The sequence below is a fragment of the Trachemys scripta genome, chromosome 1 (genome assembly GCF_013100865.1).
Source record: "Trachemys scripta elegans isolate TJP31775 chromosome 1, CAS_Tse_1.0, whole genome shotgun sequence".
Classification (NCBI taxonomy): Eukaryota; Metazoa; Chordata; order Testudines; family Emydidae; genus Trachemys; species Trachemys scripta.
The window spans coordinates 188397496-188425205 of NC_048298.1; the positions used below are offsets into that span (position 1 = coordinate 188397496).

At 37.7% G+C, this 27710-nt stretch overlaps 1 protein-coding gene across 2 annotated transcripts in view; it reads left to right on the forward strand.

Annotated features, from left to right (window-relative positions):
* DYRK1A (dual specificity tyrosine phosphorylation regulated kinase 1A) overlaps positions 1-27710 on the forward strand; it is a 122331-nt gene that overhangs the window by 17877 nt on the left and 76744 nt on the right. For both annotated transcript variants that reach the window (XM_034752791.1, XM_034752800.1), the window contains exon 2: positions 25108-25189. In XM_034752791.1, the coding sequence (XP_034608682.1) occupies positions 25180-25189 (10 nt within the window). In that variant the 5' untranslated portion in view covers positions 25108-25179. The remainder of the gene's footprint in view (positions 1-25107; positions 25190-27710) is intronic.

A 27710-nucleotide genomic window follows, 5' to 3' on the forward strand; every position in this document is an offset into this window, starting at 1 on the left:
GAACTATTGGAACTCATTGACAAAACTTTTCTTAAACATTACATGAATATATAGAATTAGAATTTATAATCCCTATTCCATGATGAGATATCTTTGAGCTATAAGGTTGAATTAAGATACATATCTTTAGATAGATTTTTTTTTCTCAGAACGCATTTTATTAAAAAAACAAACAAAAAACACTTTGATTTTTGTCCACCCATCTAGAACAGTTCTATGTGGCATGCTGAAGTGAGACACCAGGGAGATACATGTACCCTGCTAACAGAATGTTTAGGGTTTTTGGCAACAAGCCAGGAACAAGATACAGAGGAAAAGAGAGACAGCAAATGCTGATTTTCAGCACTGGTGTCTTGCTCAAATCTGAATGGACTCTTGTGGGGCCAGCAAAAAAAGGCACTTTGTTGTTGTCCCCAGAACTAGTCTTCTGTCAGACTTTAACCTCCTGCAGCAAACCATGGAGGTGCTAGAACTCTTTGATTAAAACCACTGGAAGAATAAGTATAATGGAAAGTGTTAGACACTCTAAGTTTAGGTACACCTCTACCCCGATATAATGCGACCTGATATAACAAGAATTCTGATATAACACGTTAAAGCAGTGCTCCGGGGGCAGAGCTGCGCACTCTGGCGGATCAAAGCGAGTTCGATATGCGGTTTCACCTATAATGCGGTAAGATTTTTTGGCTTCCAAGGACAGCGTTATGTTGAGGTAGAGGTATATTGCTGCTGCTGCTGCTGCTACCGCCTCTGTAACAAACTGCACAAGGTGGGGAGGAAATCTACTCAAGATCACCAGTCCTTATCAGGGACGTCAACTTAAAGCACATTTGAAATTTCTAGACCAAATCTAAAAACTTAATCTGAATTATGCTTAGTCACAAAAGTGTTAGAAATAAATAAAGAACTGAATATACAATTTCTGGACCCTCACATCTTCCAGACTCATCTGATGTACCTCTAACATTTCCAGTTAAATTATAACCTTGACATAATATACATACAAAATCTTTTATGGATTGGTTTTTTGCTTGGCAAAATTGAAGGTTTATACAAGGTTTTCAAAATTGAGGTTATAATGAAAGGCGTTTCAACCTTACTTGTCTTGTAGAAGACGAGCATATCTCCCTAATTTGCAAAAATTAAATTACAAAATTAAAAAAAAAAAGGCTTGTGGCCTTTTCTTTATAGTATAGAACAGAGGTTTTTGACCTGTGGTCTGTGGACCCATGGGGGTCAGTAGACTATGTCTAAGATTTCCAAAGGGGTCCGCACCTCCATTTGAATTTTTTTAGGGTTCTGCAGATGAAAAAAGGTTGAAAACTACTGATAAAGAAAGAAGGCCCGGAATGGTATTCTTTCTCCAACTTGCCACCTCTTGTTTTTTAATTGATATAATAGAAATTTCCATCTTGTCTGTCATGGAAGACAGGATCAGTGGGATCATATCAAATACAGGGAAGTAAAAACTGATAGGAGAAATAATTTTCATTCATACTGTTTTATTTTTAATGTCTATTTAACACTCACTTGAGAGAGTAACTTTTTAATTGAGAAGACAGGTGTGGTGAAGCCTTAATGTCTGAGACACATTTGAACTATCTAAGGAGTTCTCTAATAAAAACTGGAAAGAGCAGCCTTAATATCCTGAAATTTTAAGGTGGAAAAACAAGCAAAATCTTCCTTCTCTCACCCTTCAACCCTTTTGCAGGAAACCAAACCTTTTAGGTCTACATTACAAAGAAGCCAAAGGAAGGGGGGAGCACAACCCCTTTTCTTTTATTTTGCAAATTGCCTTTACAGATCCAGCATAAACATTAACTTGGCTGGACTGCACATCGTGTGTGTGTGTGTGGTATATATTTTACAGTAGAAATAGTAATATATTAAGCTTCACATTTAACCAGTAAAACAGGAATAGAAAATACCACTTACACGGAGAACACAGTTTTACTGTAATCTTGTCGGACATTCAAAACACTTGTAAAATCAGCTTTTCTGACAACAGTTTCTGTAAAGATATATTATCAGCACAGGCTCTTCACTCCTGCCTTTCTCATGGTAGGAAGGACAAGACCCATGACTCTCCAAGATTTAAGGCTTTTGTTTCTTAAAGGCAGCAATAGTGTATTGGGACATGAACCATGCCCCTACTAGTGGGCACAAGCTACAATGAATTCTAATTGGTGGCCTTGGAATCTTCTAATCAATAAAGAGTTTCTTGCAGATGCTGCATCTATTCAACTGCTGCTCTGGTTCTTTATGCTATCTAGCTTCCACTTTCTTTTGGGTATCCTGTTTGTATGCTTTCCTACCTTCCAGTGAGGTCCATTCATTATACTTTTAAAATGGTATCTTTCAGGGTTCTGTAGCGTTTTGACTTCTACTAACCAAGAAGCTCTGCTCAGTCTTTGGAAGCACTTAGTCAAGGTTTACGTGCTTTGATGTTTTGCTTTGTTGCCTATGTCTCAGGACTGCATTTTTTTCACTAAGCCTTGGTGGTTGTTTTTCCCCCCTGCATGTTCAAAGTTCTCAGTTTCAAAGCTTCCTGCTTTGAGTGTCTTTATTTGCCCTTCAGGATATCATCTATTTCCTCAAGCCTTTGGGAGGAAGGAAAACTGTCCAGTCACTTCAAGCAATGTCTGCATGACAGAAAAATCTCTCATATATTAGCATGTTCATCAGCATCCTCTTGAGCACACAAGCGTCATGGGTGATGCTTCCAAGCCTCAAGAAACCCCCTAGCAATTCCTGTAAGTCCAGCATGAAGCCAACCTGAAGTGCTCCAAATGAAAATCTCTCTAAGCAAAAACATAAGTGGGCCTTCATTGCTAAATGCTGGAACTGCAGTGGCACAGACCCAGCTTCCTCTCCAGGTTGGCCTAATGGGACATCTTCAACTCTCCACCATAGTGTCTTTCAACATCCCCTCTGCAGTTGGGGACTCTGCCATGTCTCTGAGACCTAGCCAATAATTTATCTTTTGGATGAGTGGTTCTGAGTTCTGGCTCATTGAATGAGATCTCATTTCTTCATAAGTGCTGTTGTGAGGAGGAGCTGAAAGAACCAGCAGCCCTCCAGCTCTGAAGGCCGCAGCTGCATGCAGCTTTTTGTTAAGGCACCTGAACCCATCCTTCCGGTAGGGTTCAGGATAAGGAGACAAGTCAGGAATCCTGATTACTTCTGTATATTTGGGAACCTGGACAAATCACTCCTTATTTCTGTGACTATCTTCAAGATTTCATTATTTCCTTCTTGTCCTATGTTGGGAATTGGCTGAGCTTGATGGGCAATGGGAGTGATTTTTGTACAGAGATCAGCCCTCTATACTGGGAGTTGAATCATTTGCTGGGCAGAGTATTGGCCCTGACTCCTCCTGAGACACTGTTGATGACCCATGCCCCTAATTTGCATCTGCTTGTGTGAGGGCAAGATCTGGATTCTACTGAGATTCAGAAATTGGACTTTTCTAATGCCAAATACTAAGACTTAGAAGCTGGGGCACTCTTCAATGCCAAATACATCTCCATGGTAGGATATAGTGATTCTACATGTGAGAATCCAGCTTCCCATCAGCTTCTTAAAAACTTGCCACGTCAATTGGCCTTGAGTTAGGGTTGATACAGGTATTTGTCAAGGCCTCAGTCAGGAGGTACCTGAGCCAATAACTCCTGTCCAACACCTCTGTGGCCTTGCACCTCTATTTTGGAACAGCTGATGGTGTGGCAGGTACGTCACGCTGCTTCTGCTTTCTCAGAGGTGGTTGTTGGGAAAAAATTCACCCCAAGGACACCTCTGGTCACATCTTCCATTCAGCACATTGAAGGATCATCTTATATTCTCTTATGGCCATAATCTTTCTCTTGGGCCCTTTTGTGAAACAGAAAAAAGAGGGCCTGTTTCAAAAGTTATCTTTTTCAATCACCCTAATTTTTAGGGCAGCATAGTATATATTTACATGAGATACTCTGCCTCTGTAGCATTAGCATTCACCAAAGGATACTGAGCCCCCTTTCAATAAGCACATACAAGAAGTTATGAGGGACTGTAGAGCATCTAGTTGATCCATCTACATTTAGTATCTGCTGGCACTTCAGGGGAGATAAGGGGTGTTCTAACTCCTATGGCCCTGGTCATCTAAGACACATGGTTTTGAACCCTGTTTGGTAGGACTATACAATCAGGTTTTTACAAAGCACTTCAGATTTCTCTTTCTTTTATTCCGTCTCCTACTCCCAGTCACATTCTGTTAAAACTCTTGAGAATCTTATTGGGATGAGATGGTTTCAAGAAATCCAATCCCTCCTGGTAGAGACTTACCAACTTCTAGTGTTATTCCAGGTACTCTTTGGTAATCAAAAAGACAGGAAGGCTCCCACTAATTCTGTATTTCAAGATCCGAATTCAGTGTTTTGTGAAAGAGATACAAGTTGGTCATCCTGAAAGAAGATACCCTGTTGTAGAGCAAAATGATTCGGTATGCGCTCTAGACTTTGGACATTTTATATGTACTTGGAAAATATCTTATACTTACAATATGGCAGTTGCACTATCAATTTTGTATTTTGCCTTTTGATTTGGCATTAGCATTGTGTGTTTGTATGAAGTGTTTGGTGGTAGTTGTGTCCTGCTTATACAGTATAACAATTCTAATTCCCCTACTTGAAAATTGGGTAATCAAAGACACTTGTCTGGAGGCTGTCAAAAGATTGGTTTGTTACCATTAGGGCATTGGAGGTGCTAGTGTTCAAGTTCAACTACCCAAAGTTTCAATTAGTTTCCAGCTGGCAATTGGATTACGTAAAAGCCTTGCTAAACACAACTCATCTGAATGATCTCATGTGAGAGAACCTCTGTGGGCCTTGAGATCCTACAGGAAACAACTATCACATCTGGGCAACAGGTGTCTTCTGGACTTCCCTGTTCTAATAGCAGTCTAAGGACAATATTCATTTAGGATTTGAGTTCCAAATACCTCCCATCCAAATTGTGGTGAGCATGGCTGTATCTAGCTCCTCACCATAGTTATGGAAAGGAGCACAGTCCCAAATTCATGAAGAATGTTAAGAGAGCTAGCATACCAAAAAGTAGCCCCAATTTCAAATGTACAGTCTGACCACAATATTATACATAAACAAATTTGGTGGTACCAGTTATGTCTCCAGTGCCAGAAAGCCCTGCAATGGTCTCTGACCTCAAGTATATTTCTGGTTGCCTTGTATCTATTGTGGAGTCAATCCACAATAGATCTGCAGGAATGGTCTCAGGATTCAAGAGTTATAGTAAATAGTTATCCACTGATGGGGGACGTAAGAGGTGGTGCTTTTTGCCATCTGTTTGAACAAGTTATCATGGCAAGAAGAAAAGTTTGTTGCCCAGAAACATTTTTTTCCATCTGTTGGGGTAGGAAGGCTTCTGTATGACTTCTCCATCAATACCTCTTATAATGTGCGTTTTGGCAAAGCCCAGGAGAAACCAAATGCTCAATGATCTTCTTAAGACAAGTTTGGTTATCAGGTCTTTTGCATCAGAGGGCACTACAATTCATCCAGCCCAGGAGCCTTTTTCCTGGCAGCTTGGCTCATGACATGGTCTAATTCCATAGGTACCAGAAGGACTTAGAGCGATAAGCAGAATAGGTTTGAAGAGTGATACAAATCAGATTTGACCCCTTGACTAATACTGCTTAAACTACATGACAATTTTACCTCTCAGTCTGATTTAGCTGCCAAATAAACTGGATTGAATTAGTCTAATTCAATTCATGACATAGTCCAAGATAGCCCAGTGTCTCTGCAGCCTTTGTGTTAGGTTCATGTAGGTCTTAACACTATTAACCTCTATTTAACAAAATGCTATTAACTTTTCTTTAAGAAAAAGCCCTTTGTGTCATGGGATATTGGCAAAACTTTTTTGAACTGCTAGTTTACGTTTAAGATAAACAAGTCAGACAGGAAATAATGCACAAATATTTTACCCAGTTAAGAGATGTGATGGATTCTCTATTACTTGACACCTTTAAATTGATTTGATGTATTTCGAAGAATGATGCTGTAGCTCATCCAGAAGACATGGGCTTGAAGCAGGAACTACTAGGTGAACCTGTATGGCCTGTGTTGTTTAGAAGGTCAGACTAGATAATCAAATGGTACCCTCTGGCATAGTTTTTTCGATAGAATGTAATTTTCCTGTTGGCAGTGACTTGAGGTTGCAAAGTGAGAAAGTTTCAGTCTCTAGTGACTGATCCACCTTTTATACCGTATTTTACAAGAATAAGATGGTACCATGAACTCCATCTGAGATTCCTATCCAAAATGATAACAGATTTCACCTTAAGGAACTTATCATCCTGTTAATATGCTTACCATGCCCTTATGGTCATCCCAGTGAGGCTCTTTCCCACATATTCAACCTTTAAAGGTCCTTGGAGTTCTGTTTAATGGGCTAATGCTCTTTTATTTCTTCTGAAACTTTTATTTCATAATTCTGTAGGCAGTGAAGTAAGTCTTTGTGTGTGTGTACTGTGAGCTCATGCCTTAATTGAAGGGTATGGTTGTTTTAATTTTTTACAGGAAGATATTTTAAATCTATAATTAGTCATTGAAGTCCAATGAATGCTTACAAATTAATAGCAAACACAAAATCCCCACATTTTAAATATGACTAAAAATTCATTCTCCTTTCGAATTGCTCAGCTTTTACTTTCTTGGTCTTTTGATGAAGTTGCTTTGCCTAATTCCCCTGTCTGATTTATTTTTTATTTTTTTTTTTTAAATGGGAGGTAAGGGAGGTGGAATAGAAGGACCTTTCAGGCTTTCTTTATACACCTTCAAGAAGTTTAAAAAAAAAAAAAAGCACAAGTCAACATTTTTCCTTTTCCTCCTGCCTATCTTTGGGTTTTTATATGGCCTCAATTACCATAGCATCTAAGTACCTCTATAGTTTTTCATGTATATATCCTCAGAACACTCCTGTGAGATGATAGTACTTCAGTATTTTACAGATGGGGGGGGGCTGAGATAAAGAGAAAATGAGGGGATGTCTACACCACAAGCACTACATCAGTACAGCTGCAGCTATGCTACTGTTGTGTGGACACTTACTAGAGTGACAGAACGAATTTTTCCATTGCTATAGTAAATCCACCCCCTTGTGAGGCGGTAGCTAAGTCAATTGAAGAATTATTCTGTTGACCTAGCAGTGTCTATAGTGGGAGTTAGGTCGACCGAACTAAATTGCACAGAGCATGAAATTTTTCACAGCCCTGAGTGTTGTAGCTATGTCAGCTTAAGTTTTAGGTGTAGACCAGACCAGAGTGACTTGTCCAAGGTCACACAGGAAGTCTGTGACAGTGGAGTGAATTTAATCTGGGTCTCCTGAATCTCAGAGGTAGTTCCCTAGTGCCCGGACCATGCTTCTTTCTCTCTCTCTCTCTTTTTTTTTTTTAAGTCACTTTAGTGGTTGTGTTCATACTTAATTTTCACATTTCCTAACTCTGGAGCATTCAATAATGAATCTGACTGTTCAGTTAACATAGGAGCTTTGTTTTTACATTTAATTTCTTAGCTTTTAGAAAGAGCACAAACAACATGTGCAGCTCATCTTCAGCAGAGGGTTAGGACTCTGCTGTATTAGAGTTCCTGTCCTGGAAAGATAAGGAAATCTGGAGGCTTTGTAGAATTCTCAAAGCACCTCTACAGCATGTGGATTTGGAGCAACTTATTTTAAAGTGCTTTTAGATGACTTGAGCTACCTACAAGCAAGGAAAACTTCAGCCTTTAAAAAATTTCTCTCAAAAAGTTGTTTATGAAAACAGAGAACATGTTAAGTATTTTCCATCTTAATTGTAGTAGGTGCTGTTGATACTTGGTACTTTAGAATTCCTGATGCTTTTATTATAGTAATGACTTTAAGCAAAGCCAAAACTTTTAATCTGAAATACTATAAATTTAGTTTACAAAATAGAGATTATATATTTCATCTGGCGATAATAAAAAATAAACAGAATAATTTTAGTAAGTAGACTAATAAAGAGAAATGTAAAGTATTAATTCTCTGAGAATCTTGACCTACCTATCCCATCACCTTTTCACAAATAAATAGTTACTTATTAACACAGAGGGTTTATGTGAAAACATGACTGTTTTGGAGTAGCATTGAGTTGCACATGTGGTTTAAACCCCCCTCTCCCCCACACACTTTTTCTGGTCACTTGATTTTTAACATTAATTCTGTGAAAATTTGGGGGTGGGGTTGTACTTGTTTTAAGTAAAAGAATCTTAATTGTGTAACTGCTTCATCATGAAAATAAGTTACATGATTACAAGGAATTGAGGATGATGGCCAGTTTAAGCATATTGAGCTGTATACGCACTAAGTTCACATGAGATGTGGCTGTAAGACGATAGGCATATTTTCAACAGGGTGGATAAAACCCCATGATTTAAAAAAAAAATCGGATTTTTATTTTATTTAAATTGGATTTTTTTTGATAAAATACTTTTTGAGGAAAAAACCTGTATAAATATAGATACATTATAGCTCAAATGGAATAGGGATTATAAATTCTAATTCTATAGTATGAGAAACTATGTAATGTTTAAGAAAAGTTTTGTAAACGAGTTCCAATAGTTCATGGATTAGGGACCCAATCCTATGGTGTTTTAGGGGCTTCTGTATAGATTATTTAGGCTAATCTTTCTATCTTCCCAATGGGACTCAGTGTTCAGTCTAGAAGATACCATCAGAGATGCTTTATTTTGCAGTTCTCAAACTGTGGATTTGTGTCTCCAGAGATAACATGCTTGTTAACAGCAAAAATGTTTTTAAATAAATAATATATAGGGGTGAGAAATAACAGACCTCAACCCTATTGTCCCTCTACACATTTGTATATAGAGTCAATCCTTACCTCTCTAAAAGGGCAACATTTCAGAAAGTTCAATGAATAGAAGATTGTTGGGAGCAAAATAGATCTCGACAAGCAGAAGTCTGGAGATAAATGTGAGAAGGGATGGATAGGCAGTAGAAACAAAAGTGAAACTCTTTGAGCATCATATTCCAGAAGTCTTGAGGTCTTTCTGTGTGTAGCCTTCATTGATCTGAGATCTGTCATACCATTCGCTCACTAGAAGGGAAAAACTATAATGGCAGCACGCTATAAAAGAGACCCAATGTGGGACTATTTTAATGAAGTTCCTCTACCTGTGGATAAGACAGGCATGTGTGTGCAAAATGCAAACAGTGCAACAAAGAAATGCAAGGCCTGGTTGCCCGAATGAAACAACATCATGAGAAGCATTCCTTCTCAGAAGGAAGCTGCGTTGAAGACGGTGAAAGGAACATGTCTGAATATGCAGGATCTTCAAGTTGGTAAACTTTTTTATTTAATATTTCTTTCTTAAGGGCTGCCTGTCTTCCTTCTGGACTATTCTTGAATTCTCATGTTTGAGCAAAAAATATAGTTGTTGTTCTATGGTACTATCATTTCAGATGCAGTAGTGATAAAAAAATAAATAGGTGAAATAGGCAGATCTTTCTTTTACAATTTCACCTTTAAAGTAGTCCTGAGTGTCAATGAATGCAGTGAGTAATACTAAATGAGCAGTATGGTAATAATAATTAAATAACTACATTGACTTATTTTGTTTAGGAGAATCCATCCTCAACATACAGGCTTCTGAAGACTATCCACCTTAAGATCACCATCATTTTCTATAGTTTCAGAGTTATCTGCCAATGATAGCGTTTCAGTCACATCATGTATGTCACATAGCCACAGACAGTACATCACCTGTAGCAAAAAGAAAAAAAAATCTCTATCATCCAAAAACAACCATAGCTAAGTTTGTGATAAGAACCAGCAGATTACAAAAAGAGGTAGTTGATGAAAAAATTGCCCCGTTTGTTTATGCAACAAACTCTCCTTTCCCTATGATTGAGAACCCACACTTCATTAACATGGTTCAGTCATTAAGACCAGGATACAGTCCACCCAACAGAGCCGATGTCACAGGCAAATTGCTGGATAAAGAGTATGAAAGAGAAATTGAGCAGTGTGCAAAAGGTCTAGAAGGTCAAATTGTTAACCTGAGTCTTGATGGGTGGAGCAATGTCCACAATAATCCTGTTGTATGTGCTTGTGAGACAAAAGAAGAAGGGAATGTCTTCCTTAGAGAAACAATTGATACATCAGGAAATGCACACACAGCAGAATACTTACAACAAGAAGTACCTGTAAAAGCTATAACAAACTGTGGGAAAAAAATTCAAATATCTAGTATGCAGCTTGATCACAGACATTGCAGCAAATGTATCCAAGATGAGAAGAAATTATTTAGAAGAGAGTCCCAAGCTAATAACATACGGTTGCAGTGCTCATCTGATGCACCTCCTAGCCAAAGACTTCATCAGTGTTCCAGAAAGAAAGGCTAATGTTGTTGAAATTGCAAAATACTTCTGTAACAACCACTTTGCAACAGCTGCTCTGAAAAAAGTGGGACGAACCAAGCTAACTCTCCCACAAGATGTGTGATGGAATTCAGTAGTCGACTGTTTTCAGTGCTATATCAAGAACTGGCCTAATCTGATGACAGTTTGTAAACAAAATTGTGAAAAAATAGATGACACTGTCAAAGCCAAAGTTCTCAACGTTGGGCTTAAGAGAAATGTTGAACACATGCTGAGTACCCTGAAGCCTATTTCTCTAGTCTTGAACAAAGTGCAGGGAAATAGCCGTTTTATTGCAGATGCTGTTGAAATTCGGAAGGAACTGAGTGAGATCTTAAAAAGAGAAATATGCAATGACAGAGTTAAATTACAAGCATTAAAAAACATAAATGGGTCAAGCACTGTCTCCAGCTCATTTTCTTGCAAATATTCTCACTACTCGGTACCAGGATCAAACCTTAACTGGTGAAGAAGAGGAGTTGGCTATGACATGGACATCCGGCAATCATCCCTCCATAACGGCAACTACAATAAACTTCAGAGCTAAGGGTAAACCATTCAAGAAATATATGTTTGCTGATGATGTTTTAAAGAAAGTCACAGCAGTGAACTGCTGGAAGTCACTTAAGCACTTGGATTCAGAGACTGTTGAAGTGATAATCTCACTTTTAACAGCAGTAGCTTCTTCTGCCGGTGAAGGAAGAATATTTTCTTCCTTTGGACTAATTCATTCAAAATTAAGAAATCGTTTGGGACCTGAAAAAGCAGGAAAGCTTGTTTTTCTTTTCCAGATTATGAACAAATAGGAAAATGAAGGTGAAGTCGACTGAGTTAGCTGCAGAAGCCAATATTTTAAGTTTCTCATGTTGACCTGGCTGACATAGTCAATTTAATTTTTGTTTAAAAAAAAATTTCATTTAAGTGTTTTAGTTAAAAACAATTTTAACAAAAACAAACCTGATTTTAAATAACTTGAATGTTTAACTAAATTCAAAAATTCATATGCGTGTTTTCTTAAATTATTATATGTTTGCTGTTGAAGAAAAAAGTCCAGAATACATAACGTTGTTGTTTCAGTTAAATAAAACAATTTAAATGTCTGTCTGGTGATGTTCTCCTCCTAATACAACATGGCAAGAAAATCCTCCAAATATTAATGATTAACCTGTTGAATTGGAGATAGTTCACCTCCCAATTATTTCATAAATATCTGCTTCTATTATCTTTCGTAAATGAAATAACCAAACAATCATTCATTTTCTGATATAGCTGTAAAACTAATCTGTAAAGTTTTCAAAATAAATCACTTTAAAAATGTATAGTGTGTACCCTCTAAAAATGAAACCTACATCTATCTCTGAGTTGTGAAGCATATGTATTTAGGTTATAAAAACCAACAAGTGCATAAAAACAATGCACTTTTATGTAGATATCCATGATTAAATGGAGTTGTCCTTACTAGTGATTTAAAGCAAATCAACCTGGTTTTCAATGGTTCTTCTAGCCCATACCACTTTCCCTTTGTGTTCACCCATCCACAAATATGTCTTAAACTAGTTTATATGGCAATATTAAGAACTATTTTTGTTGCCTTAATTTGGCAAATTCCAGGTCTTTGTGCTTATTAATTCTTATCGGGTATTATAGATAGGCCCCTACTAAATTCATGGCCATGGAAAAACGCATAATGGACCATGAAATTTGGTCTTTTTTGTACTTTTACATTATACTACACAGATTTCACGGGGGAGACCAGCATTTCTCCAACTGGGGGGTTCTGACCCAAAAAGGGGTTCGGGGGGAGACTTGCAAGGCTATTTTAGGGGGATCACGGTATTGCCACCCTTACTTCTGGGCTGCCTTCAGAGCTGGGCGGCCGGAGGGCGGTGGTTATTTGTCAGGCACCCAGCTCTGAAGGCAGCACCCGCCAGCAGCTGTGCAGAAGTAAGATTAGGAATATAACAACCTCCCTACTATAACCTTGCAACTCCCCACAACTCATTTTTGGGTCAGGACCCCTAAAATTACAACACTGAAATTTCAGATTTAACTAGCTGAAATCATTAAATTTATGATTTTTAAAATCCTATGGCTGTGAAATTGACCAAAATAGACTGAGTATTTGATAGGGCCCTAATTAAAGAATAATGTTGGTGTGTGTGTTTTAAGTACAGGCACATAGATACGACTAAAGGGGGATAGTAGTTTGCTTGGACTGCAGACATGCTTTGCATCTGATGTGTCTTAAAAACGTAGACTGTTTTTTTAATTTTTCTAAGCTCTCAGTTGAGAGCTATTAAGATGCTGAAGTTGATGCTCCCTACGTAGTATATTTACGGCTGCTATAGTGTGTCCAGAGTAGTGACCCTTCTATTCTGGAAATCAGTCTCCCCCCCACCCAGCTCAGACTAAGCCTGAGTTTGACCTTCAGGACATATATTAAGACCTTTCTCAAGCTTCTCCTGAAGGGGGAAGTTGAATAGTGAAGATTCAGACTTTATTGTGGTGGGTAGTCCCTTTTGGTGGTGGTGCTGCTGTATGTCAAATTAGATTTGTTTTCAGTTTTGTGCACATAAATCTATGATATAGCAATAATTGCTATATATAGTTTGTGTATTTTTTGAAGTACAATTAAGATAGTTTGATTGCTATCTAAAATGGAGTTAAAACTGTGGTTCGTGAAGCACTTGGTGATGGCCTAATGATAAACTGTCAAGAAACATGGTGTTCACTCCTCTTTACTTCTGTCTGCTTATACAGGCATCCTCCGGCTTTACAGTAAGCCTTTTTATCCTAAAAGGATAAAACACCTTATTAAAGACAGTCAGAATCTGAAGGATGCTTTTCTAATATTACTTCTCCCTGTAAGTATTTGCTCTAATTGCATAGGGAAGTTGCTTGTTCATAAATTGTAAGTAAGGTTATCCACATTATTGAATGTTTGAGACTCCCTGACCTAGAATCTGCCAGCTGTAAAGTTCCAGAATTCTACATTTACATGATGAAGAAAATGCATTTGTAGTCTTTAGTGATCAGACTATTTTAAAAATGTAAACAATTTATTAAAACAATAGAAATCAAATATCCTGTTAGTCACTGAATTAAACTTTTTTAATTTGAACATTTTAATTATTTTGTAGTCCATATTCAAACTAGGAAAATCATGTTTAAAAATGCTAGCTAATGAGATAGCTGGTTGTGGTGGAGCCTAGAGTTGCCCATTACCAGTTAATATGCTTTTAAAGGTGTTAAACTCTGTCTACACCAGTGTTTTGAAAGCATGTTAGCTTTTTAACATGACCTATTTTTCTAGGCTAGACATGGCCATAGGAGACCTACTAGAAATCCCAGGATTAGTTTCTCATTTTCATCTCCCCAGGCTGACAGGTTCTGTAAGTGCTATAGTGATAATACGTGTAGTCTCTGAAGGAAAGAAGTTCTTCTTCTTTGACTTTAAATAGTGATCACTACCCCCCCCCCCCATACAGCTTAAGACCCCCATCTATGTTATAAGTAAATTTTGTTTCTGTAGGTGGATCCTGGCACTTACTTGAGCTAGTTAAAATGCACAGTTGATTTGTATTCATACATAATTTTTTTTATTAGCATGCCACGTGACAACTATATTTGTGTCCCCACATCTACAAAGCTGCGTTATCTTTTCTGTATGAGGGAAGCCTTTTCCTTAATCCAAGAGCCCCAGGATGTTTGTGATTAAAGACTTTGGACAGTGCCTTCTCTTGAGGAAGTCAAAGTCCTGACTTTTTCCCAGGACAGCTACCTTTATCAGAAGGCCTCTAAGAAGAAACTTTCAGTGCTGGGGGAAAAAACCCTTTGTTGCTTCCCATTTCATAAAGATATCATGGAGATCCATGGGAAGAAAGACCGTGTCTCCTCTGCCCTTTCCAAGGTAATGTACTGATTTTGACTCTTCAGATGCTGCTGTAAGACCTGGGAATTCCCTTTCATCAATAAATTCCCTCTCTCCAGTTGATGTATCTTGTTGCTCAAACAGTCATCTCTTGTAATAGAGGGTTGGTTGGTTCCTGTCAAACAAATGAAGAAAATCAGTGTCAAACTCCACTTCATGACATATTTTCTGTGTGATGCCTCCTTGAATGCAGTCACTCTGGTGGTCTTCTTACTCATCACAGGCTTCACTGATAGAAGAGCTTTATGGCTCTAACCATGGTTGGAGGAATTCGTATGAAACTTGCTCATTACTCCATTTAAGGTCAAGAAGTTCTTTTAAAACAAAACTCCGGGAAGCTCCTTTGGGTCAATGATGGAATGGGGGAAAAGTCTTACTGTTTTTTTAGACACATGATATGATGACAGCTGTGCATCTTATTACATAGGGATTTTTTTATATCAGTTTTAAATCATTTTTCATTTCTTAGTTTATAATGGTCTGTGTTTCTATATGAAATATTCAATTCTGGAGATCAAATCTACAGCAAGAGATGGATTCTTCAGCAAATTTCACAGCACAGCTGTAGAATCGCACAATATGTGGAGCCCTACCTAGAATGGGATGAACTGATTTACAGTATTCTCTTAATTGTTCTCTGTGGTAATGCAAGATTACTTGTGTGCTATCACACTATACATTTTAATACATGAAACACAGAAACTAAATATACTGTTAGTACAATTACACACGAACTTGTATATCAAATACCATCTTCTAAAGAAATTCTGTAGGAAGTACACGTTAACCAGAAAAAGACGAATCCAGAATTGTTTTTTCAATATATAACATAAGAATGGCCGTACTGGGTCAGACCAAAGGTCCATCCAGCCCAAGTATCCTGTCTACCGACAGTGGCCAATGCCAGGTGCCCCAGAGGGAGTGAACCTAACAGGTAATGACTCAGTGATCTTTCTCCTGCCATGTATCACCACCCTCTGACAAACAGAGGCTAGGGACACCGTTCCTTACCCATCCTGGCTAATAGCCATTAATGGACTTCACCTCCATGAATTTATCCGGTTCTCTTTTAAACCATGTTATAGTCCTAGCCTTCACAACCTCCTCAAGCAAGGACTTCCACAAGTTGGCTGTGTGAAGAAGAACTTCCTTTTATTTGTTTTAAACCTGCTGCCCATTAATTTCATTTGGTGGCCCCTAGTTCTTGTATTATGGGAACAAGTAAATAACTTTTCCTTATTCACTTTCTCTACGTCACTCATGATTTTATATACCTCTATCATATTCCCACTTAGTCTCCTCTTTTCCAAGCTGAAAAGTCCTAGCCTCTTTAATCTCTCCTCATATAGGACCCATTTCAAACCCCTAATCATTTTAGTTGCCCTTCTCTGAACCTTTTCTAGTGCCAGTATATCTTTTTTGAGATGAGGAGACCACATCTGTACGCAGTATTCAAGATGTGGGCGTACCATGGATTTATTTAAGGGCAATAAGATATTCTCTGTCTTACGCTCTATCCCCTTTTTAATGATTCCTGACATCCTGTTTGCTTTTTTGACTGCCGCTGCACACTGCGTAGAAGTCTTCAGAAAACTATCCATGATGACTCCAAGATCTTTTTCCTGATTAGTTGTAGCTAAATTAGCCCCCATCATATTGTATGTATAGATGGGGTTATTTTTCCCAATGTGCATTACTTTACATTTATTCACATTAAATTTCATTTGCCATTTTGTTGCCCAATCACTTAGTTTTGTGAGATCTTTTTGAAGTTCTTCAGTCTGCTTTTGTCTTAACTATCTTGAGCAGTTGAGTATCATCTGCAAACTTTGCCACCTCACTTTTTACCCCTTTCTCCAGATCATTTATGAAGTAGTTTGAGCAACTTCCACTACTTAAACAGCTAAAATATATTCATTTACCACCACACAGAAATAACTCCTACTGCAAAGTATCCAGATTTCATAAACGTAATTATAACTTGTTTCCAATGTGAATTTCAGATGGAAATGTTTCCAATTATCCCATAAACATAACTCTTTAATGGTCATTGTAATATTCAGTAAGCTCATTAAACGTTGCTAAGACAAGCATGTTGGTTTAAGATTTCATCGGCAGTCAAACAGTAGTTTTGAATATTTCAGCTGATACAGCTGGGGGATGGGCAGCTGCTGCTGAAGCATCTCTTTGCTTCCACTGCATGGGGGATGGGAATGTAAACAGAGCAGCATGACTTGCTGTTGTAACCAGAATCTTAACTCCATGCTTATAAACCTGACTATATTGCTTTCGTTTAACAACATAAAACTCCCCTGTCATCCCCAGTTTTATTGTACCTTGTCTAGTCAACCAATTACTAAAGCCAACTTAACATTTTTATATGTTGTCAGGATAGGAGCATAAAAAAATTCTGCTGGAATTCCATATACCTAGAATCACTAGATTACTAATAAAGATTTCATTTTCTTCTTGAGATGGTTATTAATAATTTCTAGAACTATAGCCCTAGTTAGAAATTTATTCTATCCTTTGATTAGCTATCAAAAACGCTTGCTAATCCTTACACAGTTTTTGTGTTGTTTCCTGTATTTGAGGTGAAAATAACAAGGGACTAAGTAGTGAAAGCTAATTCTAGTTAGAATCATATTAACTGGACAATGTGGGATTTATTTTCAAAATATTTACTACTTTTTTGTGTGACTTGAGGTATATGTGGCTACAGAACAGACTTTTTAAAAGATTCAGAATAGCATCACCTGAATTAATAAACAGGCATAGATGGCGCCTTTCTAGCTTCTACTATGATAGCTACACATCATATTAGTCCTCTCTTTACCTGGGTTGAACTCGGATAAGAAAGATATGTTTGTGTTGCACAGTAGAGACTGACTGCACATACTGTCATTATCAGAACTGCAGCTCAAGTTGAAGTCCGATTTAAAATACAAACGTGAAATACCATGTAAAACTAGTCATACAAAATTTATTCACTGAGGGCAAGTAATCTCTTTTGGAACAGTGAGTTAAAATTTTAGTTTTCTCACCATCAGAGTGGTGGTAATGGTGAAGTAGACTGTGTTAGACCTGGTAAATTTTCATAACAATTTTGCAAGTTTGATCTATTGGTGCTCATTCATAAATTTACAAAATATTTAACTCAGAAATGTATATAAAAATTTACTTTGAACATACAAAATAAAAACTAAATTGAAAGCTTGTGTTATGGGTGAACTATGAGTAAGGATACTTTTTAGTCACAGGTATTTTTAGTAAAAGTCATGGACAGGTTACGGGCTGTAAACAAAAATTCATGGCCTGTAACGTGTCCATGACTTGTACTATATACCCCTGACTAAATCTGGGGGAGGGGGGCGGCCTGGGGGTGTTCGGGGAGAGCGGCCTGGAACCCCCTGCAGGTGCGGGGGGCGGCCTGGAACCCGCGCTGATGTTGGGAGGGCGGGAGGGGGTTGGCGGGGCTGGCAGGCTCCCTAGCTGACTTCGCACCTCCCTGGAAGTGGCAAGATCCCTCCGCTGCTAGGTAGAGGCGTGGCCAGGCAGCTCTGCGTGTTGCCTCCTCTCCGAGCGCTGACTCTGTAGTTCCCATTGGCTGGGAACTGTGGCAGTGGGAGCTGCGGAGACTGTGCGCAGAGCCCCCCAGGCTGTGCCTCCCCCTAGGAGCCGAGGGATGTTGCCACTTCCAGGGAGTATTCCCTCCCCCCCCCCCCGAGCTAAGCTCCCAGGGCCCTCACCCCCTCCCATGCCCCAGCACTGAGAGCCCCACACAAACTCCTGCTGCTGCTGGGTGAGGGGGAGGCCCAGCAGCCCTCTGGCCCGCTGCACCGGCCACTGCAGAGGTCACGGAATCTGTGACTTCCATGACAAACTTTCAGCCTTAACTATGAGTCAGTCAAGTTTAAGGTGAATTAGACCAGTCTTGAACTGGCCAACACTCAAAGCCTGTAGATATCTGAAAGGGATGCAACCAATTTGAAACCTAGTTGTATTCACCTATTTTAATCCCAATATTGCTCTGCAAAAGACTCGCACTAAAATGACCCCATGCACAGCTTTGTAAAATGTACAAAATAACCTAAAAAGAGAATATTTCAGTTGCTTGGGTGGTTAATTTTGAAACCTAGAGATGACCTATCCACTGCTGATTGTTTTAGGGCTAGTCTACACTACCCGCCCGGATCGGCAGATAGAAATAGATCTCTCCGGGATTGATTTATCGCGTCTGATCTAGATGGATAAATCGATCCCCCAATCGATGCGCATACTCCCACCTCATCAGGAGGAGTAAGCGCTGTCGATGGGGGAGCCGCGGTGGTCGATTTGCTGCTGTCCTCACAGTGGGGTAAGTCGAATAGGATACGTCGAATTCAGCTACGCTATTTGCGTAGCTGAATTTGCATATCTTAAATCGTTTCTTCCCCCCCCCCCCCCAGTGTAGACCTAGCCTTAGTTGGAACATCCAGCTAATGTGCTTATTCCACAATACCAAACCACCTAGCCTTCAAAAACTAGTGCCTTTTGACTTGTTTGAAGACATTTGGATTAGAAGTAAGCTGTTTGAAAAGTCAAATAATGTGAGCAGTATGCTATTTTCTACTAAATGTTCAATGTACTGTGCACCAGGTATACAAGCAAGCAGGTTGTGTAAAACTGGAGTTGCATATATTGATTTACACATGGATATAAAATGTATGTAATATTTTTATTTAAATGTTTGATTCAGTGTATACCTTAGATTATGTATTGTTTGTTCGGATAAATTTTGCTTTGTAAATTAGATAAAACACATTACCCTGTATTTGTGTGATCAAATATTGGTTGAGTATCACTCTTGTTAGGTCTTTAAGGATGGAAACAACCTGTACTTTTGAAATTTATAATAAAACAATATATACAAAGATTTTAAATGCAAAAATCTGCTAATGCATCCTTATGGTTGAGGTTTTATTTTATCTTTTTAGTTCCATTTATACATAAAAATATATGAGAACCTATGCCATTGTCCCTGGCACCCTTGAAAGCAGTAAAATATACAAATGTACTTTTTTAAATGTACGAGAATCAAATTCATTCACCATATGGCTTCCACAGCAATTATAACTTGGCCACTTTTCACACATGTATCTTGTATTACTGTGTGTTATCGTAACTTACATGTATATATTGAACAATAAAAGTTAAGATTTTTATACTGTAATACCAAAAATGTATGTTCAGGGTAGTTACAGTTGCTTGTAAGAACCATAATTTTGAATTCCCTCAGTAGTGTAGTATGCAGGATCCTGTCCTAGAAAGTAAGGGTAGATAGAACTTGCAAGCTTGGGTCCTTACTATTGATATTTTGACACATTAGTGGCATTTTACTTAATTTTGTTTTCCATTTAAAATACTATATATTTACGTATGTTATCTTTTTAAATGTGGCAGATTGTTTCCCTGTAATATGTCTGTATGAACCAACATCATTGTCAATGTAGCTCCAAGAATAGGCTGCTGCAGATATAGAATAAAGGAGCACAAGAGAGTGATTTTCTGTTGGGTTCTACACCAATATCTGGTCAATTGTATGTTTGTTAGGTGGTTTGATTTTGCTGTTATGTAGTCTTGGATGATTATACTCTAAGAAGGTAAGAATGGCCATACTGGCTCAGACTAGTAGTCCATCTAGTTCAGTATCCTGTCTTCCTGGCATTGGCTTCAGAGGGAATGAAACAGAACAGACAATCATTGAATGATCCATCCCCATTGTTGTGCACTCCCGCTTCTGGCAGTCAGAGGCTAGGGATATCAGGGCATGGGATTTTAAGAATGTATGCTTCTCAAGTTCAGATTTACATGTTAAACGTAGACCCATTGGCATCAGTGTATTAAGGACTATTGATCTAAATGTTGCACGTTTTTGACTGCTGTGCCCTAGGTTTGTAAGGAGGAATATAGGGATTTGGTGTATGCTACAGGAGAATTGCTATTAGAAGTTACAAAATAGTCTTTCTATAGAGAATAGAGGTCCTTCCAGAAACTGCTGTTAAGCTAGACAGTCTTTCAATCATTTATGAAAGCTTCCATTGAGTCTTGTGCAACAGTATTGAGCAAACAAAGTTAATCTGTAATAAGTAAAAAATTATAATAAAAAAAATCCATGTAGCCCTGTTTGCTGATGCAAAGTTTTGTGTATGACAAAGATAGTTGATCCTTTTAAAACTTTTATTTAAATTTGTTCTCTGAGGAATGCTTTGATTGTTATAGAACATCAGTGAAGCTGTGGTGAAAATGTTTTCTATGGTGCTAATTATAGTTCATGAACTCTGTTGCTTGATTCCTGTCTTTTGTCCGATCCAGTAGTAAAATGTAGTACTTTAAACACTAGATGCTCTAAATTTCTTTTTTTAAACAGTTAAAGTTAAACACAAGTTTAAATTCTAAAGTATCAAGTTTTAGTTAGCCCATACATCTCCAGATTTAAAATGATGAAATGTGGACTTCTAAAATTATTATTCTATTAGTGTCTAGAGGCCTCAGTCAAGATGGGTATGCCATTGTGCTCATATGTAGTAAGAGATGGTCCGTATCCTAGAAGCTCAGTTTAATTTGAAACACAATGCAATAAGTGAATTTGACATACATAAAAGGAAATGTGTGGAGGGATGAAGACTAAGGGTAATTAAAATTACATCATAGCATTGCACAATTTAATGGTTCTAAATCATTTTACTTCTAAAAAAAATTTAAAATTGGTCATCCTGACTCATGCACAATCCACCTGTTGTTGGTTAGCTGATTTCTTATAGAGGTCACAGCAGAAACATATTCTGAGGAAGGTTTCAAAGGAGAAGAGAGTTGGATTTTTTTTATGAATGGTGTTAAAGAGCAATGTGGAAGAAATTGTGAGAGATGCTGACAAATAGGCAAATGAAGGCTGGTTGGATGAGGAGGGACAGTATAGATGGGTCTACATTACAGAACATTACCATTTTTTGCATGTTGTTGTGAAGAATAGTTAGGTAACATGATATTGATCCCAATCTTATTATAGTATATCCCAGGATGAATTGTGTTCATCAGTATGTAAGTATATTGAGTAAATATTTTGTAGGAAAAATGAGCCCCAAATTGAGTTTACTGTGGTGGAGAGGGGAGTAGTAGAGGGTTTTAGAGTAGAGAGTGATGCAATCAGAGTGACTGGTAAGGACATTGAACCTGTCAGTTATATTTTGAATGGATCAGAGGGGAGCAATGTGTGTGTTGGGGAGATTAAAATAGAGGGGGGTGACATTTTTTAGGTGAATTGTAAATTTGCTGAAAAAAGCATTTTGGGGTGGGGGTGACATTGAAGCTATTCAAATTCACGTTGAATTTGGCGAATAGTTTTGGTCAAAAAACCAAACCAAACCAAAACAAACCCCCATAAAACCAAATCTTGAATATGTGTTTTGGGAAATTGTTGAAATGAAAAGTTTCAACATTTGTGAATTGGATAGTTTTGGCTTTTTGTGTTGAATCGACTTTTTGTTTCAACTCAACACTTTCTAAATTTTTGTTGTTGTTTTGGTTTTTAACTTGGTGAGAGAATTTTTTAAAAAGCATGCTCATTTTAAACTGACCTCTTCCCCCCCCCCCCCCCCAGATTTTTTCCCTTTGGTCACCAAAACAAAAAAATGTATTATTCACTTGGCTCTGCAGAGGAAGCAGCTACTGTAATTAAGTTGGGAGATAAGAGCCTGAATAAAAGTTTTAACTGTGTTAGTATTAGAGGATTGATGAAGACTTGCATCTGATCTATGTTGACTACTCTTGTCTTGGTTTCAGATCAAATGAAGCTTCTTAAATTAACTCTTTTTACTTGTAGTGTCATGCTCAATCCTTTGTCCCCGCCCCCTTTCCTATCTCTTTCCTAACTATCCCTTGTTTCTTTCTGTTCTTCCACTATAGCTTCATTTCCTATTTTCAATTCCTCTCCCTTCTAATTCAGTAAAGTAGGTCATACTGGATCAGACACTACTCCATGAAATCTGTGAGTGGTACTTCTCTTGAGGAGGAAGTTAGTTTTACTCTCTTAATGACCTAACAAAGAGTGTGATGAGGGAGATTCCTTCTTGACTCTTGTGGTGATCAATGTATGCTCTGACTCATGAGTCCATGTGCCTCTGTTTTAAATTATGCAAAAACATATCTATTGTTGGTCACAAAACTATCTGGCCCCTTCTTAAAACTAGCACGATTTTTTAAAATTTTATTTTGACCCTCTGTGGCTTTGAATTTCACAGGTTAAATGTGCGTTATTGAAAGTCATAGACAGTTCTTTGATATTCCTGATCCTATTCCCATACCTTTCTGATACTAATGTTTGGTAACGTGAAAAAGTTTAGAACAGTGTTAAGGAGACAATATTAAAACAAATATGCTGGACTGCAATTGTTGTGGCTGCTTGGTTACATCCACCGACTTTATAACTGTTGATTTCCTTTTTCTATAACTTTATAGTTAGTGACTCTCCCGTTATTGCCTGCAGCTCCAGTCTGCTCTAATCTCGCTGAATTGCTTTAGAATTTTAATGTGTGAGAGAGACTCTTCCAGTGTGGTGTCTTTTTCAAATTTGATCATGACTGAATTTTGCCAGACACCTCACAAAAAGAGATGCAGCCATGCTGGATTAAGAGAGGGATGTTCGTTCTTTCATTCTGTACTGGAATAGTTTGCAATTAATGGAAAACATAACTACTAGTATATGAACAATCTGTTCACCACTGTGACAGAATTGGTTATGTAAAACTTGGAACAGTTCTCTAAGATGCAGATTGAGAACTCCTAAATTTTACTGGATGTGGTAATTTTATAAAGTTATTACTTTTTCTTGCATTATGGGACAGAGTAAATAAAGAGAGATTGATCAGTATGACTTTGAACTTTTTTGATTCCCAGTCCTATTACCCATAAGACCATGCTCTCTTGTGGTGTAGTAGTCAGAGTTGGGCACAATACTTCAGATCATGGAGTACCATTATTCGGTATATCATATTTTCTCTTCCGTTAATTCATACAAGTGTCCATTAGCTTTATATAATTTTTTACTTTATACGGGGCAAGTATCTTCACTCAGCTATCAATGAGGACCTCAAAATTTCTTCCTTTGGTGAATGGCACTAGTTTAGGGCCCATTGATGTGTTTTCATTTTCATGTTCTATGGTGGTGAACATTGCATACAAGTCTATTTGTGTGTCTCATCCTTGCTAGTCTTTATGAAAAGAAACTATCCAGTGTCAGACTTGCACCAGTTTGCCACCCAGCTCTATCCTTCAGAACAACACAAGTTTCTCTTTTGTCATTATTGTAGTATGCAGCTCTCACACAGCCACTACACTTTTCAATACCTCTCACTGGCCCACTTTTTCTCTGCGTTAAGAACTTGGGCGCAATCGTAAGCTGAATTTGCCATTTTGTTGAATTCCTCTGAATGATTTCAAGTTACACAAAACTTTTGCTGTAAGAAGTGCTGAAAAGTGGACTTTATATGTAGGAAATGCTTGAATGTGTTTCCACTTGTACACCAAGAGAGTTTATAAAGAGACTAAAAACATAGTTTCATGCTTGAAAACTGAACAAGTGGTAGTGGCATAAGTTATGACGAGACAAAGTTCAGTAGGCTTAGTTTTCTTAATAAGAAAATGATTAGTTATTAATTTTCAAAATTTGTATCTGAGGAAGTGCTTGAATACTGACTTGGTGTTCTCAGAGGATGCAACGTAGAATATAGGTAAACTTGCTTGCACCGAATCTGAATAACACAGATTTTTGCATATCAAAACAATTAACCTGTTTAATAATTCAAAAGAATGTCATCTAAAATACTGAGTTCTTAAGTATTTTGATATTTTGCATAAGTTGCATAGTAAGTAAAGGCCACATATATTGGAGCATATTTTGAAAATCAGCCATTCTTACAAAAAAATTTTCTTGTTCTTTCTAGATTCTTTCCACTCTTTATTTTTGTTGCAGTAACAGCTTTCTTCCTAATAGCTCACCTTTTCTTTCTGCTTAATCTTGTTGTGAGTCATAATTCTTTGGTTCTGACAATATATTAATATTTAGAAATGATGCTGAATTAGATCATTTAGCATGCAAGATCAAGCAGAAAAGGTGGACTATATGAGATCGATCCCTCCTTATGCTAGGTGTGTCTATGAGCTTTCTGTAGTGGTGATTCAGTAGTCATACAGAATTTCAACATTATTAGTTTTACAATATTATTGTAGGCTTATATAATACTTAACATCCAAAGATATCTAAGAGTGTTGCCAAGGAGGGTAAGTATTCCCACTGAGGCATAGATTAGCTAAGGGTCTGATTATTCAGTGGTGCTGAATTAGAGGTGGGAAGTGGACGGTGAGCAGCATCTTTGAAAGTTGGGCACTGTCTGATTTGTCACTTACAATTGGGAATAGAACCCAGGTCTCCTGATTTCTAGTATTTTATACAGTAACAGCTAGGCACTTCTTCCTTCCATGTAAATATACGATTTCTTTGAAGTTGTGTTTGTCCTGCACTAGCACCTAGAGGCCAGTGACTAGGGTCCTGTTGTACATACACATAGCAAAAAGACTGTTCCGTCCCCAAAGATTTTAAAGCTTAGATCCTTTATTAGAAATGGATTATCAGGGTAATTGCATCTTGTATTTTTGCCTCTTGTTCTAATCTATTTTTCTTCATTTTACAGTGTTGTGTTTTGCTGCTGGACTCTCCCCTGCCACCCACCCCCACAGGATGATATGAGACTTGAAAGAAGACGATGCATACAGGTGATTCTAGTTTTGAAATTCCTGTAGAAAGAAAGATCTATATTGATATTCTGATGTTCTATTCTTTCTTTGGATTTTTTTCCTATCCCCCAAAACTGCATCATTACAACCTTCATAAAACATATTTACAAAAGGAGTAGAAATCATTGAAGCACCTTTGATCTTTTGGAGATTACTGTCTAGAAATTATAGTTTGAAATGTCCAGTAGAAAAACCGCTTTCCTGAATGTAGATTCTTTTCCAGTTTTCTCTAAATAGATGGCCAGGCAGTCAAAGTGCTGGGAAAGCATATTGCTTTATTTTAAGTCCCCTTGTCTTTGTTAATATTCATCCTTTCATACTTTTCCCAGTTACAGATTTCCAGTTGTGATGTGTTGTGTAATTATTTGTATATAAATTTTAATGTTAAAATAATGTATTATTTTTGATCACTATGTAAAAAACAAAACGAAAGTATGCATCTGACAAACTATTTTAAGCAAGGAAATAGTTAACACTACTTCATCTTTAATCACCATTGGACCTAGATTTTGTGAGGGTTTCACAAGAGTTGATGTAGCCCTCAACTGTTTGCAATATACAGCCATTCTTCAAGCTGATGCTTTGTTTTTGTGCTTTTTTTTAAATTGGAAGTTCTAAAATCAGTGTGATTTAAAAAAAAAAATATTTCAAAACCTTTCCAGAAATCATACGCTTCTTTGGCTATGTGGATCTCTCAAAACTTGTATATTTTGTTTCAACCCAAAGGGCATTACTATGGCCAAGCCTCAAATCCCATAAAATGGGATACATAATGGGAAAAAAAAAAAAATGAAGCAAAGTAGATTCCTTGGATTGGATTGGATTGGAGCAGGAATGTAACTGCTTGGTTGCAATTAGTTTTACCTTCTCACATTCTTAAGTGACATAACTATGCCAACAATATTTTGTGGTATACCCCGGCCTAAGTGCTCTCATAAGGATATCCAAAAACAGTATTGAGAATCCACTCCTGTTTTAAGGCTTCCACAAGCACCTTGGTGAATAAGCATGTTTGGGAGATCATACCATGCTAATGGTGACCGCATGGAGATGGGATAGTTATCATGTTTGGGCAAATTCAAATACTTATGTGTGTGGATCGAAATCTGTGGCCATGTTTAATAAGGAAATATGTGTCATGTTTTTTTTTGTTTTTGTTACTGTGCAACAGAATTTATCAAGTATTAACTCCTTAATCTCAGAGCCACCTATATGGTTAGGACAGAGATCAAAGTGGATAAATTACATATTTTATGTATGTTGATCATCCTGTATTAAGAATGAAGTTATTTTGAGTGCATCATGAGATGAGCTGTGGAATGACAGATGTTTGAAATGTTGAGGACTGGAAGATTCTGAGCTGCTGTATGTTACATTTTAAAACTTCTAATTCTGAAGTTGATAGAAAGTGTAATAATACTATATCTTACTTCAGTCTACAATTGTAAAACACTGCTCGCTGGAAGGGGAACAAAGCCAAAGTAGTGCTCCTTCAGACATTGTATTACAATGTTGGTGTTCTACAGAGGTGTGGGTTTTGTTGTTGTTGTCAGATTGCTTATTAAAATTATTTGGAGAAAGTTTGAACACAAACATTTTGGGAAATAAAGAATTCAGAGCTGGAATTACAGATTTGTAAAATATTTGGGTATTGGTTTTATGTTATAGGGAAAAAAAACGACAGTATGTAGGGTTGGACTGTGCCGTCTATGGGTGATTGTTTCTTACATAGTATTTTAACTGCTAATTTTATTAAATGTAATATATAAATGTTTATACACTGCACCTGTTTTAAAAGAGGATAACTGTTGTGCTATATTATGAACAGCAAGATCTAATATTGCTGCTTCAATTTTTGTAAATCATCTGTTCTTTGAATGATTGTCCACAAATATTCCTCTTCTTGTACACATCTGAATGAGATCAGAGTCTTTTGAATAATAGTTTCTTCTGGGGCCATACTGCACCTTCGAGCCCTCTGGTCACCCTGAAGCTGAGGGTAAAAGAGCAGTGCGGCAGCAATCACTCCCCAGTTCTTTCTTACTGCTCATGGCTATGATACAGAACATCTATAGTGTCTGCATCTCTGTATGCTGTACACTTTTTCTTTCAAGATAGATAGTTATAGTTTTATTCTTTTAGTCCATTGACTTTAAAAAATTGATTTTAGGGTCTTCGAGTCCATGTGCTGCCTTCGAAACCAGGACCTGCCTGTCCATGGTGGAGACAAATCCCCTGGATTAAAGGTCTTCCCCTCTTTCAGTGGAAAGAGCCCCATCAATGATGGAGACTCCAAGTGCCTCTTTTGTCTGGGGCAAGTGCATATATCATGAAAGTGCTCTATAGCTGCTTTTTGGAAAGAAGCCGGAGTCCAGGGAGTCTTCACTCAAGCTTTTCCTCCTCAAAAGCTCAGTGAGGGCTTTCTTGGCACTGGAAGGCAAGAACACTGTTTTTACCAGACCACCTCTCAGAGCTCCCCAGTTAAGCCATCTGTCTACTG